This window comes from Engystomops pustulosus, chromosome 7 (genome assembly GCF_040894005.1).
Source record: "Engystomops pustulosus chromosome 7, aEngPut4.maternal, whole genome shotgun sequence".
NCBI lineage: Eukaryota > Metazoa > Chordata > Amphibia > Anura > Leptodactylidae > Engystomops > Engystomops pustulosus.
Genome location: NC_092417.1, coordinates 21,817,824 through 21,842,974, shown reverse-complemented (window position 1 = coordinate 21,842,974; position 25,151 = coordinate 21,817,824). Strand labels below are relative to the sequence as shown.

Below are 25,151 nucleotides of genomic sequence, written 5' to 3'. Positions count from 1 at the left end.
GATGTAATCACTGTGTTGTGCCTGACAGGCAGAATTAATCAATCGCTGCCCCATCCCCCAGATTCTGTGTATGAGTGATCCAGCTCAGGTTGATTAGTCCTGTCTGGACTGTTCTGAAAGCTGTGTTTACAAAATTCAGGACCTTGGGAAAGCTGGATTGCTTCAGCCTGTCGTTGATAATTTTTTTTTTTTTTTCAGCTCAGGGATTAAACAAGATAAGTATCTGCATCAGTTTAGCTAAAGCATTCTCAAGGTATGTTTGCTTCATAATGCATCAAATCCTACACCTTACTCCTCCTGATCTACTATGAATCAGGATAGAAGAAACACTCCTCCAGGACACGACTACAAGCACAAAGCTGAGGAGCTGTATCCACCCAGCATACATGTACCAGCCATAGGAATAAGACACAAAGAGACCAAACTGGTTACAGGAACAGGTAAAAATTCTCATAAAATTATATTATTTCATATTGTATACACATAAAACACTTTGCACGTAAAAAGTAACAAGAGAGCGCAAGGAAAAAAAAAAAAAAAAGTCAAGAATAAAATAAAGCCATTTATCCTGCAGAAGAAATGTGCATTACGTAATACAAGATGTAAAAACCGGTGCTAATCCTGGGCTTATCCGAAACACGGCGTGAAGCTCGTACTGGATCGATGCTAGAGGCGAGGACCAGGACGCTGGGTACTGGCTGACAAAACACAGCGCCGCCATTGTCCACAGGCCGGGCGTGGTACTGCAGATGAACTCTATTCAAGTGAATGGAGTGAGCATAATTCATGCAGTACCGGGCACCACCACCGGGGATGGATTGTCGCTGTTTTTTAAAATAAAGCAAACGTCTCTCTCAACGCAGCATTTAGTTTCTACGTTCGCCTGATTTTATTAAAATAGAAGTAAAAAGTCACCTAAATCTGACTTCATATATAAGTTAAGAACGTTGATAAAATAAGCTGGTACTTTAGTGAGGTCAATTCTATCAAGTGCTAAAATGGCGTAAAATCTGAGCTATTTCAACTCGTCGCGGGTAAACGGCAGCTTTTTCAAAAGCAGCCCCGATTTTGGCGCTTCCATCCTGCAAGTCGCTGGCCTTGGAGGGGCTTTCTTACAAGTATAACCCCCCCTCCGGACAGGCTATGGGCTGATCCCTGTGCTTGTGGCTTCTCTACTGCCCTGGGGGGGGGGGGGGGGGGGGGGAAGGTGCATGATTGACCGACTGACCGTGTAATACCCTGGTCCACCACACAAGGAGAGGGGCGCCCCACCTATGACTTGTACCCTGACAAGGCATACAGTAGGTCCTTATGGGACATACCCCCTGCCCTGGGGTTTCCACATCTAATAAGATAATTACACAGAAATAACGTACGGTCACGACTCGGGGCGAGATTTCTTTGTCCTCTAGCGATTCCCTGTTCACAATTTTTTTTTTTAAAAAAGGCACCGACTACATTTGTGATTATCCTACGCAAGTTTCATCCCTGATAAGAGTCACTATATAATAATGAAATGTTTTGGGGTGCATGGTGGGGGGGGGGGGGGGGGTCTTGCCATCTGACCACACGTCAGGGAGTCTCTGGATGATGACATGATGGGGGGAGGCCCCCCCCGAGGTCTGGGCTGTAAAGCTGGTGAGGGGTGGAGAGCGGGAGTGGTGGAGGGCTCTCCGCAGGTCATATAGAAGGCAGTTCTGTGGTGTCCCTGTGATGGTCCCTCCCGTGTGTCCTCCTCCGATCATCCACCCCCCATCTCCGGGGACATTGCAGGAGATGGAGAGAAGAGGAGGGGACGGAGAGGGATTTGTAGGCATCGGGATCCCGGCGTCACTTACTCAGCGAAGGGCTGGAACATGTTCAGCTCGGAGAACTCCTCGCTGTTGTAGCTTGAGGTCTGGTTTTCTAACATGGACAACATGTCCTGGGGATGAGAAGAACAGAAGTTATTACCGGCCCATGAAGATCCATAGCAGAACCTTCTGGGCCCCAATGCAGCGTCTCCAACAGACGTTTGGGTAATTACCGGTCTTACTTACAGGGAAGACCTCAGACTGGGTGGCCTGAGGCTGGACGTGAGTCTCTGGATTGTTCTGGCCGTGATGCTGGCTCTGGGGCCACTGGGGCCACACTCCTACAGCATCTGCTGCCCGCGTCTGGAAGGGTAAGCGAGGCTGTCCCAGCTCTGAGGCTAAAGAGACAAACAAGAGCATCTGCATTAGCACATTACCACTACACGTCTATTATATGGGCAGCACGGTGGCTCAGTGGTTAGCATTACAGCCTTGCAGCGCTGGGGACCTGGGTTAAACTCCTAGGGTCAACATTTGCAAAGAGTTTGTATGTTCTCTCCGTGTTTGTGTGGGATCCCTCCGGGTCCTCTGGTTTCCTCCCACACACATAGATTGTGAGCCCCATTGGGGACAGGGACAGATGTGACAAGCTCTGTGCAGCGCTGTGTAATCTGTGTGCGCTATATAAATAAAGGAATTATTATTACATTTATTATTAATGTCTGCATGTTCAGTCCATATAAGCAGCACTATGGTGACCCCGCAGTGGTCTGCATTATACTGCAGAGCTGCAATCATACTTCTGCCGGCTGGAACTGCTCAATGAGATCACAGCTGTAACGTAGTGCAAGACGAGTATTTACTAAAATCATTTTAGGATTTTACCAAAGTTGTTGGTCCTGCTGGCCAGGTTGGGGTATGTGGCGGCAGCTGGGGAGGAGGTTGAACTCTGGGAGGACATTGGGCTATAATTGGTGGGGGTCGTCTGGAAGTTGCCCATGCCGAACGAAGGAGACTGGGTCTTTGCTGCCTGTAAATGGAGCGCAAGTATATCAGTTACCAGATATAGACAATACAAAAAGGAAAAAATTCTGTGTTTTTTTTTTTTACCTGTGCTGTAAAAGACGGGCGGGTGCCAGAGCTCCAGTTAGTGCCCGTCACTTGCGTTGGGCTGGTATGCCGCGATATCTGGGCCAGAATCTGCCCTGCAGACGCAGGCTGCTGTATGATGTTACTGGGGGAGACAATCCCACTATTCCTAAAATAAAATAAAAAAAGTTTATAGGTCTCCCTACTGCCCCCTGCTGTTCACAAACACAAATGCAAAGACATCTCTGTGTTTATGCCCATAGTAACACATGCAATCATTTATGTGGTTCTGACCTGAAGTTGTCCATGGGTCGGGGGGCAGATGTGAAAGTGCTGGCTTGTTGGAAGAGTTGTTGGCTACCGGGGACTCCGCTGGGATTGAGCGCTTTATTCTGGTCTATAGTAATTAGAATAAAAGATCTCAGAATGAGACTGCGGGTCTGTGAGTCTCTACATACATACACGTGATAGCCGTCCGTCCCCCATGACAGTCTCACCTGGGTTAATGCTGCTGTAGATTTCAGCAAACCTAGAATCCCTCTCCTGCCCATAGAGAGTGTCCGGCTTCTCCAAGGATTTGCTATGATCAGGAACTGCAGACGTCACGGCCTGTACCGGAACCTAGAAGAAAGACAATTACCAATCTTTATATGCAAGTATACAAAGACAATCCGGCCACCTTTACACATCCTATATGATGTCCCTGCATCTGTGACCTTCCCATGTCAGGACAGCGGGCGGGTGCACATGTCATCTTAGAAACTGTATTACAGGATACTTTGTGACTTACCTGTGCGTGGTTGTATGCACCCAAAGTCTCCCTACTGGGTACAACATCCAGATCTGATTGTGGTGGAGGAGCTTGCCTGGAGGGAAGGTAAAAACTTAGTGTTAGAATAGACGGGTAAAATATAATATTAATGTAGCTTTCTGCAAGATTATGGACACTACAAGGGATTTCCATGAGTTTATGTGAACAGCCGATCCTCAAAACCCAATACTGCGTTGGGTGGGATGGACAACCAACCCAATGGGGACAGTAATCCCCCCCCCCTTAAACAACAGACACAAGAGAAGTCTTCCTCACCTGGCAGACGGACCCATGTCCAGAGAGTGGGGGATGCTCTGGCCTAGTGGTGGTCTCTGCATAGAGTTGGCCAGGGCTGGGCGAGACTCCTGGCTTGAGTTTCTAGGTACAAGACAAGATTTTATTTTACTAGAACGTTACAGGAACAAACAGGAAAATATCTAGGGATGAAATTTCCATGCAACATTTTTGTTGATACGCTTTGCATTCGTATTTATGGAAAAAAGGGGAATTTTCCTTGTGAGTCAGAGGGTATGTAGACCCTGTGGGATTTAAGGAGTTAAGGAGTTCGATCCGGACTGTCGTAGCAGTTGCACGGCTGTTAAAATCCCGCTCAGCAACTGTTCTTCCCTGCAAGGCGGATCTGTACAGAACTTAGGCTAAGTGGACGAGTTTCTCCATCAGGCCCCTTAGTGACAGACACAGAAATCCATATGGGTGGTCAGTAAGGGGTTAAGCAAGAACAACATTTACATGCAGATTATGGGGTGTCCTGACTGTGGGTGCACAATGCACTTACTTGACGTTGGTGTTAGTGCAGATGATATACTCAATCTCATCAGAGTAGGGGTTCTGGAAGGTGAAGGAGCTGGTTCTCATTGGCAGCCACTCGCGGTTTTTGGACCTGAAGCGGTACATGACGGACAGAACCTGACCTTTTAATTTCACCACCTGCAGGAGGATACAAAAAAAACCCACCATAAATCATATATGATTACAGTAATAGAGACTGGGTAACAGCAGGGGCATGAGGAATGTAGGGGGATAGGCGTCCGGCTGCTGAGGGTCTGCTCAGTGATCACAAATGCTTGGTATGAATGGTGCCAAATTACTGCTCCTGCCACATGGTCTCACCCTCAGCGCCCAGACCCTGCACTGTGTATAGTCCATAGTGTGTCCATGATCATATAGGTTACCTGTTGGAAACTGTCTCGCAGCAGCTGCTCGTCTTCAGGGTGGGCAAACTCCACAATGCTTTTCCCTAAAAGTTCCTAAAATTAAATCCAAACACACAAGTTAACGTAAACAGACAAAGAGTTGTATATTACGGCATGAATAGGGATGTGCTTGATCTGTATCCTGTAATATACATTCTCTCAGTGGCCGAGCTACAATGCACATCTCTATTATCAAGCGAGACAAGTTACATCTACAAAATGTGACTGGTCACTTACCTGTGGCTGGTAGCCCACAGTGGCAGCACATCGGTGGTCCACGAAGGTGAACATGCCGTCCACGCTGTGCCGAGAGATGAACTCTATGGGCTGGCAGATGCTGTTCATGTCTGTGCAGTTCGGAGAGCTGGTCACCTGGTGGAAGGGAGACCCTAGTATAATCCTCACATACACTGCACAACCCAGAACATGGCCACATCTGGATCTATACATCCCGACTTACCTGCAATCTGCCGATGGCCACTAGGCAGAACTTGCTGCTCTGTCCTGCATCCTGGTCATCGTCCGGTAAGGTGACCCCTGGTAATATCAGAATCTGTTAATACTGCTCGATTCCCAAAGCAATTATAAGCAGGAGGTTATAGTTAATATTAATTTAAAGGGGTTGTCCAGGATCTCTAATGAAGAAACTGAAGCAGATTGTGTAGTTGGAGATTACATTAGGAAGTGAATTACCTGCCGGCGGCCATGCCTTTATGTACCCTGTGCAATGTACAACCACAAACTGAGGCTCTCCGTCCTTAGGTGGACCAAGGCCATTCCTGAAAAACACAAAAAGGATCCGTTCTCATAGAAAGAAACGTAACTGCGAGACCCTGAGTGGCTGAAGCGTAGCGTCCACTTACCTGCATCTGTTCCTCATGAAGCTGAGCCTGTTCATGGAGGCCGGATCCACGTTGGAGTTTCCACATCTGGGTAAAAAAGAAAAAAAAAAAAAAATGTAATTGATGTTCAGCCACACCTACAGTAATTGCCACACCTGAAGGCTACAGAAGGGAGGGTGTGCTGGGACCTGTCATCGTTTCCGTTCCATCTAATATGACAATTATATTTCCCCCTCTCCACACTCCAGCCTCCTCTCTGATAGATTTATCCATCTATATGCTGTATGATATCAATCCCATGATGCCTCAGCACATGGGAATCTAGCAATTGTACCATCTTTGCCCTGCTGGGAGGACAGTGTAGTTATCCTTCCCTTTATACAAGTATATAGTCACGTAGGCTGCACCTTACATTTACACTAAAGTCATGGCCATAAGTTTTGAGAATGACACAAATCTTATATTGTCACATGATCTGTTTCCCTCTGGTTTGTCAGATGTTTTTAGCACATACAGAAATACAAGTGCAATCATATTATGAGGAACAAAAGCTTTTATATACAGTTACAATGAGTTACTGCAGCGAGTCAGTATCTGCAGTGTTGCCCCTTCTTCTTCAGGACCTCTACAATTCTCCCTGGCAGCTCTCACTCACCTTCTGGACCCAATCCTGACTGATAGCCGTCCATTCCTGCACAATCACTGCTGCATTGTGTCACAATTTGTTGGTTTTTGTTTGTCCTCCCGTCTCTTGATGATTGACCACAAGTTCTCAATGGGATTAAGATCTGGGGAGTTTCCAGGCCATGGACCCAAAATCTCTATGTTTTGTTGCCGGAGCCATTTAGTTATCACCTTTTCTTTATGGCAAGGTGCTCCATCATGCTGGAAAAGGCATTGCTCATCACTATCTGCTCCTGGAGGGTTGGGAGAAGTTGCTCTTGGAGGACATTCTGGTCCCATTCTTTATTCATGGATGTGTTTTTAGGCAAGACTGTGAGAGAGCCGATTCCCCTGGCTGAGAAGCCACCCCCCCCCCCACACACACATGAATGGTTGCAGGAGGCTTTACAGGTGGCAGGAGACAAGACTGGTGGTATCGCTCACCTTGTCTTCTCCCAACAAGCTGTTTTCCAGATGTTCCAAACAGGAAAAGGGGACTCATCAGAGAAAATTACTTTCCCCCAGTCCTCAGCCGTCCACTCCCTGTACCTTCTGCAGAACATCAGTCGGTCCCTGATGTATTTCTGGAGAGAAGTGGCTTCTTTGTTGCCCTCCTGGACACCAGGCCTTGCTCCAAGAGTCTTCGCAGTCTCACAGTGCGTGCAGATGCCTCACACCTGCCTGCTGCCATTCCTGAGCAAGCTCTGCACTGCTGGGAGCCCCATCCCCAAGCTGAAACACTTGTAAGAGACGGTCCTGTCGCTTGCTGGTCCTTCTTGGGCGCCCTGGAGCCTTTCTGGGAACAATGGGACCTCTCTCCTTGAATTCCTTGATGATGCGATAGATTGGTGACTGAGGTGCAATCTTTCTAGCTGCGATACTCTTCCCTGTTAGGCCAGTTTTGTGCAGTGCAATGATGACTGCACAAGTTTCTTTAGAGATAACCATGGTTAACAGAAGAGAAACAATGATGCCAAGCACCAGCCTCCTTTTAAAGTGTCCAGTGGTGTGATTCTTACTTAATCACGACAGATTGATCTCCTGCCTTGTCCTCATCAGCACCCGCACCTGTGTTACTGGAGCAATCACTGAAACCATGTTAGCTGCTCCTTTTAAGGCGCCTGTAATGAAGTTGAAATGTGTTTGGGGGGGGGAAAGTTCATTTTCTAGGCAAATATTGACTTTGCAATTAATTGCTGTTAAGCTGATCACTCTTTATAACATTCTGGAGTGTATGCAAATTGCCATTATAAAACCTAATGCAGTAGACTTTGTAAAAATTAACATTTGTATCATTCTCAAAACTTTCGGCCATGACTGTATGTAACAGGAGCTTAGAAGCTCTTATAGGACAGTCCTAGTGTCCTTACCTCATTCTGCAGATGAAGGACCTCCGGGATCCCATGCACATCCTCATGGAGGACTGCTGGCCCTCTTTCTTTACTGTGCCGGTTTTTAGATCTAGGATGCGCCCTATAAAAGAGAATAAACCACAGTAATGAGGGAACAGGGTGACAGCACCCGGTCCTCGTGTACAGATATAAGGCCCATTCCTCACCAGTCATGGCATTCTCCGCGGTAGAGAGCTGCTCCCGGAGCTTGTCCACATCATCCGGGTGAACCTGATCATACAATGTGCTCCCAAACCACTCGGTCTGTGGTTGGTTGAGGACTGGGGTCACCGAGTCAGAGACGTACACAATCCTTCCAGTCTCACAGGACACGACAAATAGAAAGCCGTCCGCAGCCTCCAAAATTAAATGCTTCAACTCCTGGGGAGAAGAGGAGGTGAGAAAGGCGACAATCAGTGCAGTAGGGACTCTACAGAGGAGGTCAGTGCTTACAAGTGAGTGGCGAGTCCTCCTTTGCACCTCCTATTAGTTGGTCTAATTTGCTGCACCACAATATTGAATTTTCCGTCCGGTCACGCCCCCTAGTTAGAGGACACGCCCTTTTTTCGTCCGAGTCGGAAAATTTCCTTAAAAATGGTCTAAAACCTTCAAGTCATTATAGGTGCAAGTTTGGTGTAGACAGACTGATACATCTCTCCATTACCTTCTGCCCATTCCACCCCCTCTAAACGCATGTAACCTGTCCCCTCTGCGAGCTGCAGTAATGTCTTATATGCATCTGTACTATTCATTTATGCAAAAATGTGGTGAAAAGAGAGAACATACAGCTGCACCTTATGGCAGGTCTGGATGTATTGACACGATAGGTCAAGACTTTCTGATTAGTGCGATTACCATTCATCACCAGTAAGCAGAGATCTTGTAATCACACAATGGAATTAGAGCAGATGGATGGGCCAGATACAGGCACAGGGCACTTACTGGAGAAGTTTCCCATCTTATCTATAGACACCTTCTGCCTAAGCCTAGAGGCGAGTCATTAACCCCTGTCCTGACCCAGGATACCTGAGCTGATAACAGCGAGACCATTGTAAACAAGAAAATTATGTAGGTGATGGGTGAGGAGAGTCATCACATTACACGACTTTCTCACACAATAAATCAAGTTGAAGCAGTCTGACTGGTGCCAAAGAAAACACATCTAATTTCTCCATAACTCATGTTCCACCCTTAAAGAGTGGAAGTGCAGCAGACGGTGCACATTAAGGCAGCGGAGGTCGGCCATCACTTCCTGTCTATCTCTCACCTCTAACCTCAATATGACTTTACACCAGGGAAATACCTACGAGAGCCAAAAACACAGACTGGGGTGTTACACCTCTCTGTGCTGTCCCTTCACAGACTGTTACACTGTACAGGATCACGTCCCCCCTCTTATTGAGTTTAAACGTTCGCTGGTACAGTGGGATTCCATCGGAAAGTGCACAGTGTAACGGCCTGTGAAGCTACAATACGGAGGGGCTCTGTTAACATCCCCAGGAGTCTTTCAGGCTCATAAAAGTTGATGTTAGAAGGAAGGAGGCCATGGATAACACACATAAGAAGATATCACAGTCCCAGTGCCTGGATCTATGAGTAATGTCCTTGGTTTATCATGATGGATTTTGATGGCAGATTTTCTTTAAGGAGGCAATGCTTCTTAAAGAGTTATGCAAATTAGATCTCCTCTAGAAGGAAGACACTTCTTGACAACATCTGACCCAATACAGAGCCTTGAATTGGCCAGTTTTTGCTCCTCATCAGCATGAAGAGGGGTTGTGGTTCTCTGAAGAAGATGCCTGTGAAACAAACTCTTGGAAAGGTATTTGTAAAAATGTAGTTCAAACCGGGAACGACTCCTGGGGAACCGATGCAAAATGTCTCTTATCATTAGAAACCTGCTGATGAGGAGCAAAAACTCCAAAACAGATGGAAGTCTCTGGTTCAGATGTGTCTTCTCATGATCACTCTTCTATAATGGGGCCTCCTTAAGAACTGGAGTTTTCTTCTGTCTGGAGGAGAGCTAATTTGCATATATGTGCAGCACTTGGCCCACAGCCCCCCCCCCCCCCATCTTACCTGATCTGTCAGGAATGAGGGTTTGTAGGAGCCATCGGTGGGAGTGTTTCCGGTCCCCCGCAGGGACTTCATGTGAGACACGGCCATGCGCAGGATAGTCAGCTTGTCGGGCTTGCGTGCCAGGGCGCTGCACGTGGGCACCATATCGGAGAGCTCGGTGATATACGCCGTCATCTTATTCCTTCTCCTCCGCTCAATCTCGCTGTGATTCTCCCTGGGGAGAGAACAGACAATGATGGGCACCCGGCAGACGCGATGGATAGGTGGGGCCCGTCCTCCTTGTTAGATGATATTGTGCCACATGCCAGCCATGCACGGCAGAGTGAGGAGGAGACAAAGGGGCACAGGACGTTAGTACAAATCATACAAGACCAGGGATCAATTTATTATGGATACAATCCACATGATCGGACAAACCTGTGGATAAGGAGGTCATTAGTGGAGACATCCCTTATTGTGAATATCCACCCAACTCTGGCCTTCTCCAAAACGGAGACACCACCATGGGTACACAGCATCACAAATAGGAGGAGACACAACATAACCATGGTGTGAGGAGGTCTTTGCCCCATAATAATGTAATTCAAGATGGCGCCCCAATCACTGACAGGCCGGTCGCTATTGATGCCATCCTTCGCAACCACAGACATTTAAAGATGGCCGACAGTCAGCTCTCGATTCATAGCAACAAATCCCTCCCAGATTTCTTCACTTCCATGTCAATCAGATAGAAGGGGACAGTCCTGAATAGGTGCGACTAACCCACGTCGTGCACATTACTGCCAAGCAGGAGATGAGGCTACTAAGCCTACACAATGCTGGGGGAAGAGAACATAATGGAGGCGCGCGGGGGGCGGTGTAATTGTCTATCAGTACAGGCATATGGTGGTATTCCTAGTAACTGCACGCGCTTACACAGACACCCGCTGGGGCTTCTAATTTACTTGCAAAGTAACATTAAGTGTATAAAAAAGAAAAAAAAAAAAAAAAAAAAAAAAAAAGGGAAAGCTTTAGATCTACATTTAAAGTAAATCTACTGCATCTATGCAGTGGTTATAAACCAAGCACACTTACCTGCAGACATGTGCCAGGATCTGTTCGTTTTTTTTAATCTAATTAGGTTAATTGCTGAGAAAACAGTCTTATAAAATGTATGCAAATGAACCTCAGGGGCTCCTGGCCGCATCACAAGACAGAGCTCCGCACAACTACAGTGGCTGCACACGGTACATCATGCCCTATTAATGTAGCTCTGGTCAGTTTACAATATCAGACACAGCCACTACCTGTAGCTCAGCACTGAAGGGGATGCTGCACCTCTACAATTAGATGAACCCAAAAATGTCTACATCAAAGGGTATCTGCCCCAGGATGAAGAACTTTATGCAAATGAGTCTGAGGGGCTCCAGGCTCCATAGGTGATAATGCAGCCTGGAGCCCCTCAGACTCATTTGCATACAGTCCTTCATCCTGGTGGTAGATGCCCTTTAAAGCGGACCCTTCAAGTTTCACACATGAAGATTAACATGCCATTATGTAGGGGCAGCTACCCAGTTTCAGGGGCGTCAGTCCAGATATGTGACCATTATAATTCTCTCTACTGTCAGAGAGGAGGCGTGTGTTATGATAATCTCCCCTGAAAAGTAGAAGATTATCCTTACACATGCCCCTACTTTGCTCCAGCTCCTCCTCTCTGGAAGTGGAGAGGATTATAAAGGTTCAATATCTAGACTGATATCTCAGCGACCATGGGGGCCAAAAAGAAAATTAAATATGCCCCTGAATCCGTGGAGCAGGCCCTACAGGATGGGTGTGCTCATCTCCACACATGTGAGGTGGTGAAAGGCCCTCTTTAAGGCATGTTACCTGTAGGACAATAGCTTGATATGAATGTAACTAGGTTCCAGTTATGAAGCCATCGCTCCCTCCGGTGTGTAATTAAAGGGGAAGGGTGACCTTGTATGCACCACAAAAAGGCAATCAATCCATGATGGCCTAGTAACCAAATACGCGTCAGTAAACCTTGTGGGTACATGGCGGGGTGCTGCTCAGAAGCCGTTCTTTGCATCACATGAGAGGGGATATGTAAGAAAGTGCAGGACAGGAAGGAAGATGGAAGCGGAGGCATCGGGAAGCATCAGAGGTTCTCGCCAGGCTCCTGCTCCTACCTTGCAAGTCTTTCCTTATCCGCTGAACTCTGCTCATCGTCTGACCTGGAAACAGAACCAACCGGCTCAGCTGAGAGGAGACCCAGGACCAGGGAGGTTCGGAGGACCCCGAGCCCATTAACCGCATATCATAACCCTGCGTGTGCTCTACTTCTGCCTCTACAGATGTTCTGCACACAAATAAGTATCACATAATATGGATGGTCTCTACATACCTTAATATGGCTTCACTTTGAAACTGAATCACAAAATAAGAAAATTAAAAGGAACGCTCCATTCAAAGCCAATTCATTGCATAATACAAGGTGCCGGGGCCTGGAGGGAGGAGCAGGACTCATTATCATTGTATTCCTAAAACCTGGAGCCCTGCTCCCCCCCCCCCCCCAGGCCCTGCACATCGGCCGTGACGGGAGTGTTCCTTTAATTTAATAAAGAACATAGGGGGACACTTCAATCTCAGTGTTTTTCCTCTAATCCTGCAGACCCCTCAGCAAAAACAAGACTGAGCGCAGCAATCTATTGTTTACATAGATTTAGAATGTCAAACATCAGCATTTGATCCACGTCAGGATTCAGTGGGGGTGCTATTTCATTGCTTGCCTACGCAAACCAGCCCCTGGCTGTGGTGAAAAGTGGTACTGCAAGCGATTTATGCAGGGTTAAATGTAATAAACGGTAATGAGAATCAAAGGACGGACTCTTCTTGTCTTATTGACCAACAGGATCATTGCAAAATGTGAAAGATGATGCAACCGGACACTTCTCGTAAAAGAAAAAGCGCATCCCCTTTAATTTCTGGAACAGGAAGTGCTGCGTCAGTTCTGGGAATGCAGTCAGGACGGGCGAGGAGTTCAGAGCCGCGTGTATGGACTGTGTTATGTCAACACGGAGCGTTCTGTGCTCTCTGACGTAAGCTCTTGGGTTCAGAACGAATAAACACAACACTTATGTGCTCCATTATCTCCGCTCTCCAGTCAACAGCTTTTGGATGACCCTTCAGGAGACGCCTGGAGATGCTATTACCCGCGTGATCCCCGGCCAGCGATCCCTGCTAACATGTGGGATGCACACGGACCCATTCCTGTAACTAAACAGACACTCGGGGAGACATCTGCAAGCATTTAGCCTTAATAGGTTATTCCAGTAACTATAGGTTATCCCCTATTAACTATTAGGTGGGGGTACGGGTGCACCAATAATCATAAGGGGTGCTCTCACAAAATATCCCCAAAGCTTCGTATCATTAAGTGGTCTGACCACTGGGACCAACTGTGTCCTGAGGCCCGATCTGCATGTGTTACTAGTGATCTGATCACGGCTATAGGGCTGCACGATATTACTGCCCCCTACATATGTAGCAGCTACACTCCATCAATGACCTTCTTTGAGTGCAAGTTGTTCATCCAAGTCTCCCATTTCAGCAGGTCTCACTTTCTTCCTACAAGACGTCCTATAGTAGTTGTGAAGGAGAAGGACTGGTCGTGTCAGATCTGAGCATTCACAATCCTATATCTCAAGGACAAATACATCCTCACCAGATGATGCTGACAGCTTCTTCCTCCCCTCTCCCCATACAGATCACATAAGCACTTGGCCATGATGAGGGTGCAGGTGTATGGGGCGATAGCAGAAGCACCGAGTCAATGAGTTGGTCACTTACGTAGATGTTCAGGTCTGGCATCGATATAACAAACCCCTTCTTAAACTCACAGACTCAATGATACTTTTAGAAAAGCATACACATGCACACTCGGTCCGGCCAAGCATGCATTTGCTGCTTAAGTAGTGATGATGGGGGACTTGATCTCCCAAGGCCTCACATCCCATCATCGCCCTAGGGCATGCAGAAGCCTGGGATCCAGTTTTTCCAGACTGTCTTGATATGCACGGCTATGACACATGATGCATATCAAGACATGGATATGATGCGACCCGTCAGAACCGAACAGGACGGGCGGACTAGTGTGAAGAGACACTACGGCACATCACAGAGGGGAGAGAGTACGCCCCCATGTGGCCTGCGCTACCCCTGCCCCTCAGGATCAGAACCGCTTCTATAGATTGGACTTTCATTACAGAATATTCTGGTATTTTTCTTTTATTGATCACCTATGGTAGATAAACCCCACAGTTCATAAACTGTAAGCTCTTGTGATCAGGGCCCTCACTCCTTTTGCTCCACTCTTTGTACTCTGTAATGTAATATTATACTTGTTTATGTCTCCATTGATTTGTAAAGCTACGGAATATGATGGCGCTATATAAAGATTATTATTATAGTTCCAACACAACACCCATGCCACTTTGTCACAAGCAGCTCGGATTTCATATTTTGCAGCAGAACAGGAGCGCTTTACAGCTTTCCATGACTTATCACTGTGGTTACCTACACTGCTGTAAACTACTGGGTCACCAGCTAATCCGCAAACACTGAAAACGCAACATGGCAGCTGTGGCCATCCTATCCCACGGACAGATATATCGAATCCATATTAGGACAACTTATTAGCATGTTTACTTGGGTGCAGGTAAGTGTCCTGCACGGGGTACAGAAGAAGAGAGTGTAACTTACCTTGCAAACCTTTCCTTGTCATTGGGTAGCTGGTCATCATCACACCTGTAACAAAATAGAAGACGTTCACTTACAGAGTGCCTCAAATGCAGAGCAGCGCCCCCTATTGTACCAACAACCTCCGGCACTTGGGACTCCCTGCGCTCAGCTGTGGGGATGGTACAGCAGGTGTCACACACAGCTCCTCTGCTCCCTACATTAGCTGGTGCACTGTGTATAACACTCACACACAGCTCCTCTGCTCCCTACATTAGCTGGTGCACTGTGTATAACACTCACACACAGGTCCTCTGCTCCTACATTACCTGGTGCACTGTATATAACACTCACACACAGGTCCTCTGCTCCCTACATTAGCTGGTGCACTGTGTATAACACACACACAGCACCTCTGCTCCTACATTAGCTGGTGCACTGTATATAACACTCACACACAGCTCCTCTGCTCCTACATTAGCTGGTGCACTGTATATAACACTCACACATAGCTCCTCTGCTCCTACATTAGCTGGTGCACTGTGTATAACACAGCACCTCTGCTCCTACATTAGCTGGTGCACTGTGTATAACACTGTATCCTACAGTTACAACCCTGTGCTCCATAGGAACCCAGGTATCAATTTAACCCCTTGCAATGCTCCCAGGGCAGCGTCTATAAGGGGAAATTGCCTGATTGGACACAGCTGGGGGTCCGGATGGGAGCTGCAGGACAAGCACTGATCAGCCCATAGACCAAAGAAAAAAGTCTAACTTTTTAATGCACTGTAAGAGCCCTGCTTCCTATCTGTATGGCATAAATGCAACACTTGATAACATGTCCTGGCCTAAAACTACTCACAGTCCAGGCCATAGTTGCCTCAATGCAATTTCCTTATCAGAACTGATTATTTTGTGAGAGTTGTGTATAATTCTTGTATGTAGTTATAGGATGGATCTGACATTAGAGGCAGAACGTGTAAAGGAAATCTCCCATCACAATCCATCCTGATAAACCAGGGACATTACTCATAGATCCGGCACCGGGACTGTGGGAATCTTCTTATATTTGTTATGCATGGCCTCCTTCCTTCTAAAATCAACTTTTACAATTCTGTTATGAAGCCTGAAGGGCTCTGTTGGGTCTGGGTTAGAGTTGGAGGTTTGACAAAGCGCTAGTAGCGTGAAACAGCCCGTTACCTTTTGGACCTCGGCGTCCTCACACGTCTGCTTGCCTGTACGCTAAATAAAGTTTGTGGATTGTATCAGCGAGTGCCGTCCTATCCTTGGATCAGAACTCTGGTGGGTCTTGACTTAGCACTTCCACTGTATGCTGAAACTTTTTCTGCTGCCCCGAGACTACATCCGCATGAGATTCACAGTCTCCGTGCTTGGATCTATGAGCAAGTGTCCCTGGTTTAATATGATGGATTTTGATGGTGGATTTCCTCTAAAGGGGGTTGGTCATTATAACTTTACGGTCCGGTCAGCATTACAAAAACATTACATAGGTAAGTTCTATGTTGGGTCACACTAATAAGGTCTTGTACTGACCATGGTAAAAATTTGTGATGGTGGCCAACCCCTTGAATGCACAGGATAGTGGACACTGATTTCATAGCTGGAGGACTGATGGATGTATAAAGAGGCGAGTAGCTGGGGCAGTGCTGTGTAGAAGACTGGGGCGATGCTGTGTAGAAGGCCGCTTTCAGCTGGGGCGATGATGCAGATCCCTAAACAGTCAGGTGTCTGGGGAAACCTGACTGTAGGGAAAAGCTGTGTCCACCCGCTCACAAGGGGCTCATTATCCCTTAATATTACATACATTGTATGGCGACTATAGTGCAAAGTGCACCAGCAATACCTGAGAAATTTACTGTTGGAGTCGTCGTCGTCATCATCAAAATCCAACCTGGAAAATAAAAAGAAAGTAAATATCAGCACCTTAAAAACATGGCAGCCGCTAGTCACTGGTACAACACCCTCTAGGATCTGCATCACCACAACTGCCAGCAGGGTGCCGACCCCACAGACTACACCTCCTATACCATCAGGTCGTACCCTGAGCGACGCTTGTTGGCCCTCTGCACCATGGACCCTCCAGCCTGAGAGCTGGATCCGGGATTTCCTGAGGACACTCCGAGAGCAGGGACGTCCGAGGCCATCTCTACAGGAGAGGAGGAAGGAGAGGAGTTACTGCTGAGGACAGGGAATCATTACTCCATTACTGCAGAGGATTTACACATCACACACAAGAATTACAGCAACAACGTGGAAAGTTTCACATAACTATGTAAAGGAGGAGTAATATCTGTGTCCTGGGGTAACTACTGCCCCCCATAGAGATCAGACATCACGTAAGGGCTGGTCCTGCCATGGTCTTCACATCTCTCCGAGAAACAGCCCATGAAGGACGGGACAATGGCCGGGCCCCCCGGTCACCGCTTCCTAGCGTCGCCCCCCCCTGTGTCCACACATCCTGACTACAGACCCCTCAGATATACCCCACACGCAGGGAGGAGAGCCCATCACTGAGGTTGTGTGAGGACAGCAGCTGCGGGCGGACATCTTGCTCTCATTTCCCCGTTCCCTTGTAATGAGGAGATATCAGGACATTGCACGTTACGGGAGAAGCCTTCAGGGGGCCGTAAGCCGCGCTTCCTTCTGTGTGAGGAAATCTGTGTTCTTCATTATGGACGTCATCCCCGAGACCATCTGATACTCAAGGAATTTACGAGACCCAGGCTGCAGCTGCACATGTGTATAGTGCCGACTACAAGTACTACAACTCCCAACATAACCAGACACTGCAAAAACCAATCCATTTCTGGCAGAGCTGTGGGAAGAAGCAGATCAAGGGGCAGCACATATTCTCCTACCACTTACCCCTTTTCAGGGGTTAGAGGTCACCAAACAGATCACCCTACTTCTGGAGAGGATCATAGCTTTGGGGGTATTTTTAATGTGAGTTTTTAGGGAAGTTTCATTTCTTTCAAAACAAAATTCAGCACGAAGAACATGTAAGGGCAAGTCCAGAAATACAGCGTCCCAGACATCAGTGTGCCGGACCCCTAGTATCATCTACCGTCATCTAGGAGCCCGCTCATACCTCTGTCCTGTACTGCGAGTCCTGGCGTCACACATGACTCAACGCCTGAGGCAAGGTGCAGCGTGGGAAATATGGCCGACACATGGACTGTATTACATACTATGGCCCCGAAAGATAAAGCTACAAGCCTAGACATAGCGTATAGGGATAAATACAGCACCCCAGACATCCAAGTCTATGGGTGCCATCACATCCAGCACCCCAGACATCCAAGTGTGCGGGTGCAGCCACATCCAGCACCCCAGACATCCAAGTGTGCGGGTGCCGTCACATCCAGCACCCTAAACATCCAAGTGTGCGGGTGCCGTCACATCCAGCACCCTAAACATCCAAGTGTGCGGGTGCCGTCACATCCAGCACCCTAAACATCCAAGTGTGCGGGTGCCGTCACATCCAGCACCCCAGACATCCAAGTCTCCGAGTGCCGTCACATCCTACACCCCAGACATCCAAGTGTGCGGGTGCCGTCACATCCAGCACCCTAAACATCCAAGTGTGCGGGTGCCGTCACATCCAGCACCCCAGACATCCAAGTCTCCGAGTGCCGTCACATCCAGCACCCCAGACATCCAAGTCTCCGAGTGCCGTCACATCCAGTACCCCAGACATCCAAGTCTCCGAGTGCCGTCACATCCTACACCCCAGACATCCAAGTGTGCGGGTGCCGTCACATCCAGCACCCCAGACATCCAAGTCTCCGAGTGCCGTCACATCCTACACCCCAGACATCCAAGTGTGCGGGTGCCGTCACATCCAGCACCCTAAACATCCAAGTGTGCGGGTGCCGTCACATCCAGCACCCCAGACATCCAAGTCTCCGAGTGCCGTCACATCCAGCACCCCAGACATCCAAGTCTCCGAGTGCCGTCACATCCAGTACCCCAGACATCCAAGTCTCCGAGTGCCGTCACATCCTACACCCCAGACATCCAAGTGTGCGGGTGCCGTCACATCCAGCACCCCAGACATCCAAGTTTCCGAGTGCCGTCACATCCTACACCCCAGACATCCAAGTGTGCGGGTGCCGTCACATCCAGCACCCTAGCCATCCAAGTGTGCGGGTGCCGTCACATCCAGCACCCCAGACATCCAAGTCTCCGAGTGCCGTCACATCCTACACCCCAGACATCCAAGTGTGCGGGTGCCGTCACATCCAGCACCCCAGACATCCAAGTTTCCGAGTGCCGTCACATCCTACACCCCAGACATCCAAGTGTGCGGGTGCCGTCACATCCAGCACCCTAGCCATCCAAGTGTGCGGGTGCCGTCACATCCAGCACCCCAGACATCCAAGTTTCCGAGTGCCGTCACATCCTACACCCCAGACATCCAAGTGTGCGGGTGCCGTCACATCCAGCACCCTAGCCATCCAAGTGTGCGGGTGCCGTCACATCCAGCACCCCAGACATCCAAGTTTCCGAGTGCCGTCACATCCTACACCCCAGACATCCAAGTGTGCGGGTGCCGTCACATCCAGCACCCTAGCCATCCAAGTGTGCGGGTGCCGTCACATCCAGCACCCCAGACATCCAAGTCTCCGAGTGCCGTCACATCCTACACCCCAGACATCCAAGTGTGCGGGTGCCGTCACATCCAGCACCCTAGCCATCCAAGTGTGCGGGTGCCGTCACATCCAGCACCCCAGACATCCAAGTCTCCGAGTGCCGTCACATCCAGCACCCCAGACATCCAAGTCTCCGAGTGCCGTCACATCCTACACCCCAGACATCCAAGTGTGCGGGTGCCGTCACATCCAGCACCCCAGACATCCAAGTTTCCGAGTGCCGTCACATCCTACACCCCAGACATCCAAGTGTGCGGGTGCCGTCACATCCAGCACCCCAGACATCCAAGTTTCCGAGTGCCGTCACATCCTACACCCCAGACATCCAAGTGTGCGGGTGCCGTCACATCCAGCACCCCAGACATCCAAGTGTGCGGGTGCCGTCACATCCAGCACCCCAGACATCCAAGTCTCCGAGTGCCGTCACATCCAGTACCCCAGACATCCAAGTCTCCGAGTGCCGTCACATCCTACACCCCAGACATCCAAGTGTGCGGGTGCCGTCACATCCAGCACCCCAGACATCCAAGTTTCCGAGTGCCGTCACATCCTACACCCCAGACATCCAAGTGTGCGGGTGCCGTCACATCCAGCACCCTAGCCATCCAAGTGTGCGGGTGCCGTCACATCCAGCACCCCAGACATCCAAGTCTCCGAGTGCCGTCACATCCTACACCCCAGACATCCAAGTGTGCGGGTGCCGTCACATCCAGCACCCCAGACATCCAAGTTTCCGAGTGCCGTCACATCCTACACCCCAGACATCCAAGTGTGCGGGTGCCGTCACATCCAGCACCCTAGCCATCCAAGTGTGCGGGTGCCGTCACATCCAGCACCCCAGACATCCAAGTCTCCGAGTGCCGTCACATCCAGCACCCCAGACATCCAAGTCTCCGAGTGCCGTCACATCCTACACCCCAGACATCCAAGTCTCCGGATGCAGCCACATCCAACACCCCAGACATCCAAGTCTCCGAGTGCAGCCACATCCAACGCCCCAGACATCCAAGTCTCCGGATGCAGCCACATCCTACACCCCAAACATCCAAGTCTCCGGATGCAGCCACATCCAACGCCCCAGACATCCAATACAGATTGGATACAGATCATGTACAATAGTACCACATGCTGTATTACAGTGGTATTACACTGTGTGGCAGAAGTGATCAGACCTCTTAGGGTAAAAGTACCCTAGGGGGCCTAAAAAAAAAATTGGTAAACCAGAGAAGAAAAAAAAAAATTTCAAATCACCCCCTTTTCTCTAGAACGGAAATAAAACAAACATGTTGTTGGATATGGCCACGTCCCATAGGCTCTGATCAAAATACTGTATAAAAAACGTAATTCTCTACGGATCTTTCATAAGTGTATTTAATTTACCTTCAAATGGTTCACCAATATTTTGCCATTTTGCAACAAACATAAAATAAAAAAAGTGATCGGAAGGTCGTAATGTCCCGAAAATGGCACCAATGAAAACGTCAGCTCATCCCACAAAGTACAAGAAAGTTTTTAGCACCAGGAAGACGGCAAAACAAAGACTTTTTTTTAATGCAGAAAAGGTTTTACATTTTTAAACATCTATTAAAACATAATAAAACCTTTAGAAATTTGATATGCCCATGATTGTACCGACCCAAAGATTAAAGGGGTTCTCAGGAGGTGGAAAAACGTGGCTGCAGTCTTCCAAAAACAGCGCCACACCTGACCATGGTTACTGCCAGTACTGCAGCTCAGCTGTATAGAAATGAATGGAGCTTAGTTGCAATACCACACACTACCCATGACCAGGTGAGGCGCTGTTTTTGGAAGACTGCAGCCATGTTTTTCCACCTCCAGAGAACCCCTTTAAGGGAAGGTGTCATCGGAGCTCAAAGTCAAAGCCATAAAAAGAAAAATGGCGCAAAATTAGTTTTTTCTTCAAACTTCACCTCATTTGAAATAGTTTTCTTGCTTCCCAGTAGACGGGAAATTCTGATCTTATGCTCTTTTCGAGGCTTATTCAGACAAGCGTTTTCTCCTCCTTGGCCTTCTGTGATTTTTGCAGTTTACATACTGACCCACTGCTTTCTATAGGACTATTCACATCGGTTTTTGATGAACATTTTTTTCCTAGTCATGGACTACCAACAGATTCCACTAGGGGGCAGGAGTCACTTGTAGGGCACTTTAGTTAATAAATTGGGAATGCCCCCCCCCCCCCACTCCTCAACCTTGTTATACACCTTACTCAGAAAGTGGTGAAGGAGTCCCAAACTTGTTTTATAAATTGAGTAAAAAAAGACAAAAATCTTCAAATTTTTTCTTTTACGCATTGATACCCCCAATACCTCCATAAAACACCTGCATCATCCATGTGCAATGGGTTTTTTTTTCTTCAGAAAACAAAATTTTTGAAAATAAAATTAAACTTACACCCACCCCTCCCCGATCCTAGGTAAACCCTGACGCAATTTCTTGTGAAAGGAAATCTATCAAAATCCATCCTGATAAACCAGGGACATTACTCATAGATCCAGGCACCGTGACTGTGGTGTATCTTCTTATATATAAATATTATCCATGGCCTCCTTTCATCGAAAATCAACCTTTAAAATTATACTAATTAGGCAGAAGGGTTCTGTGGAGTGTCCAGTCTCCTGCACAGTGTATTAGCCTGTGAAGGCAGAGCCCTGTGATTGTGGTATCTTGTTAAATGTGTTTTCCAACGTCCCCTTCCTTCTAACATCAACTTTTATAATTATGATAATGAGCCTAAAAGGCTCTGGGGGGAGTTTCCAGAGCCCCTACGTTCTGTAGTTTCATTGGCTTTTAAGCTGTCTCCCCTTTTCACCTTCCCAATGCTCTGTCTGTACTCCCCCCCCCCTCCACTGCCAATGTAATCTTACACAGAGGGAGGGGAGAAGTGCTCATTGCACAGTGTAACAGCCTCTGAAGCTGTAGCACCGAGGGGTAACACCTCCCCTTATTACCCTTTTGGTTCATTAGCATTATTATAAAAGTTGATTTTAGAAGGGAGGAGGCCATTGATAACAAATATAAGATGATGACCATAGTCCCGAGGCCTGGATCTAGGAGTCAGGGATTATCATGATAGGAGATTTCCTTTAAATTCAGGAATTTTTCCATAAAATTCACCAATAAACATTAACCAAAACCTATAAACACGTCCCAACCGCAAACTTTGCTTGTCTCATACATGCCCAACATAAGCCACAGGCAGCGGCCACGTTTTAGTCACGCTTGGGTCACACCTGCAACGTGAGCGGTAAAAAATGGCGCCCGTTTAAAGTGACAGGAAAATAAATTGTCCCATTCTTGTCGAAATTTCACTCAGAAACTAGTAAATTGTGACGCCTCCAGAGTAATAAGGTGGGAGATCTATAGTATGTCCTATATAGGTGATGTATAAGGGGAGTCTGAGCCAGTTTTACTATATATTACTATATTTTTACGCCTCATCATGTGACAAACATGAGTAAGTCCTGAGCAGTGACAATGACACAAGAGATGTCAGGGGCAGCTGACAGGGAGATGAGACAAATCTGCGACACTTACTCTGGCGCAAGGAAGTGCTGATGACACTGGACAGGAGCCGCAAAGCGCTGCTCAGTGTCGTGACACTTGTCAATAACCGACTACAGGACAGTAATAAAGTTCCAGGAGCTCCGCTAACACTGTTACCAGCCCCGGTCCCGGCCTCCGTCAGCACCCACAGCGCTTACCTGAGTGAGCAGCCGCCGCCATCCCAGCTCTTGTACCCCCGGCTCCTGCCGCTGCCCGGTAACAAGATGGCGGAAACGATTCGATGTTGTCGCTTTTTTTTTTCCTCCCCCCACCCCCTACAACTAAACGGGAATACGGGTCGCGCAGATCAACTCAGCCTGGTAATCAATGGGTTAGGCTTCAGAATATGACTGACAGCGCATTCGTCCAATGAGAGTCGCACAATACTGTGTCGTCCAATCACAGAAGGCAAAGGGTGCGGCTAGCATGTTAGGTTGGCTCGTGACGTGTGGATGGAGCATTTGCGTGAGAAAGCTCCGATTGGTCGAGGGAGGTCTGGCCTGATGCGATTGGTGGGAGGATGCTGGCGATCCGATTGGCCACGTCCACTGGCATGTTAATACGGCAGGGGATGCTGGGAATTGTAGTTCTTGGAGGCAGAGACGAGAGGCTTAGAGTTTGGGCGGACTTTTCTATAGCAGTGAACGCTGCGAGCTCGTAGGACGGCTGGAGTGTGGGGAAATAAGACTTCATTCAGACTGTGCGGTTATTGGTGTATTTTTAGCACATGTTGTACAGGAGAAGTGATTAACACAGAACAAGTCACTATCAAGAATCCAGACATATCCATGTGCATTACACTGAGGGGCTCTGTGTTAACCCCTTCACGACCAAGTTTTTAAAAGTTTTTTTTTTCCCTCTCCTTCCTCAAGCCACAACTTTTTTTTTAATAACAACGCTGTATGAGGGCTCGTAATATACAAGACAAAGTTTATTTTCTACTGGCGCCATTTAAGATTCTGTGCCGTATCCTGGGAAGCTGGAAACAAATCCAAAGATGGAGGAATTTGCCAAAAAACAACCCAGCTGTGCCGTATTCTGATGGGCTTTATTTCTACGCCTTTTAGTGTGTGGTCGGGATGACGCATCCCTGTTATTTGTTGGTTCAGGACGATCGCAGTGATTACCACATTTTATATAGCTTTATATAGCTTAAAAAAATTCAAAAACCTCTCATTTATAAAAAACAAAAAAAAGCCTTGCGCCATCGTATTTGGACCCCCGTATCGTTAGTGCACGAAGCTGTGTGAGGTGTCATTGTTTGCAGGTTGGGATGATGCTGCGACCTATTGTTCACTTTTTATTCAAATTATTATTGAATGCAAAATGGCAAAAAAAGGAATTTGTTAATTTCGAAGCGATTTTCTGTTCACAGCCAGGAATAATTATTTTAATAATCGGACATTTTGGGACGCAGCGATAACTACTATGTGTATGATTTCACTTGTTTATTTTTCTCTGTGTACTAGGGAATGGGGGGGGGGGGGGGGATTGAATTTTTAGTTGCATATTGCAGCAAACACCCACCAGTAACTCCCCAATCGGCACTATAACCCGACAAGGGTGTTAAGCCTACGATCACAACCGCCAAAGCTGCAGGCAGTGTGTGGGCACCGCCATCTTGGCTTAGATTGCCTCTGTACGATTACGTCATGATTTGTCACTATGACAGCCTCGGGTCTTTGCAACGAATGGCCAGTATACATACAGCGTTGGATCTTACAATGTGCAAGTGGCACATTGTCATACATGATTAGTACTGCAGTATGGCAGTATATGGTAAGATCAATCAGACAACCTAGGGTTAAAGTACCCTAGGGCAGTGATGGCAAACCTTTTAGAGATCGAGTGCCCAAACTACAACCAAAACCCACGTATTTTTCGCAAAGTGCCAATGCGACAAATTAAGCAGTAACTTATTACTACCTGCTCTTTCACAGGTTTAAATTGTATTGGCACCTGAGGACACAATAACAGTAGAAAGAAGGAGAAGAAGTTTGGATTATCATCGTAGCGTCCTTCTAGGGTCCTGGGCTGCCTGGGACTGCAAGAGGCCTTGAGTCCTGTCTGGCAAATTCTACCCTTGGGTGATGGCAAGGGTGCCCATAAAGAGGGCTCTGAGTGCCACCTCTGGCACCCGTGCCATAGGTTCGCCACCACTGCCCTAGGGGGTATACCCTAGAACTTATATAAAAATTAACATAAACATGTTAGGTATCGCTGTGTCCCATAATGTCCGATCTATCAAAATATAATAACAGATAATAGTGCCCAAATGTCCAAAATGCTACTTTTTGATTACTGATTCCGATA

General features: G+C 47.7%; 1 protein-coding gene across 2 annotated transcripts; it reads right to left on the bottom strand.

Moving 5' to 3' along the window:
* Positions 1–1,542: 1,542 nt before the first annotated feature.
* On the bottom strand, positions 1,543–23,175 carry ARNT (aryl hydrocarbon receptor nuclear translocator). 2 transcript variants are annotated; one of them, XM_072115076.1, is made up of 22 exons: positions 22,997–23,175; positions 16,660–16,765; positions 16,463–16,510; positions 14,623–14,667; positions 12,051–12,095; positions 9,883–10,096; positions 7,971–8,184; positions 7,783–7,885; positions 5,771–5,836; positions 5,601–5,686; positions 5,368–5,444; positions 5,145–5,279; positions 4,887–4,961; positions 4,490–4,641; positions 3,970–4,071; positions 3,673–3,748; positions 3,380–3,503; positions 3,177–3,279; positions 2,904–3,051; positions 2,679–2,823; positions 2,040–2,191; positions 1,543–1,924 (listed from the first exon to the last, which is right to left on the bottom strand). In XM_072115076.1, the coding sequence occupies exons 1-22, from the start codon at positions 23,016–23,018 to the stop codon at positions 1,835–1,837; spliced, it is 2,328 nt and encodes a 775-aa protein (XP_071971177.1). In that variant the 5' UTR covers positions 23,019–23,175; the 3' UTR covers positions 1,543–1,834. The 2 variants fall into 2 exon arrangements, with proteins under 2 accessions (XP_071971177.1, XP_071971179.1); XM_072115078.1 differs by lacking the exon at positions 12,051–12,095.
* Positions 23,176–25,151: the final 1,976 nt, after the last annotated feature.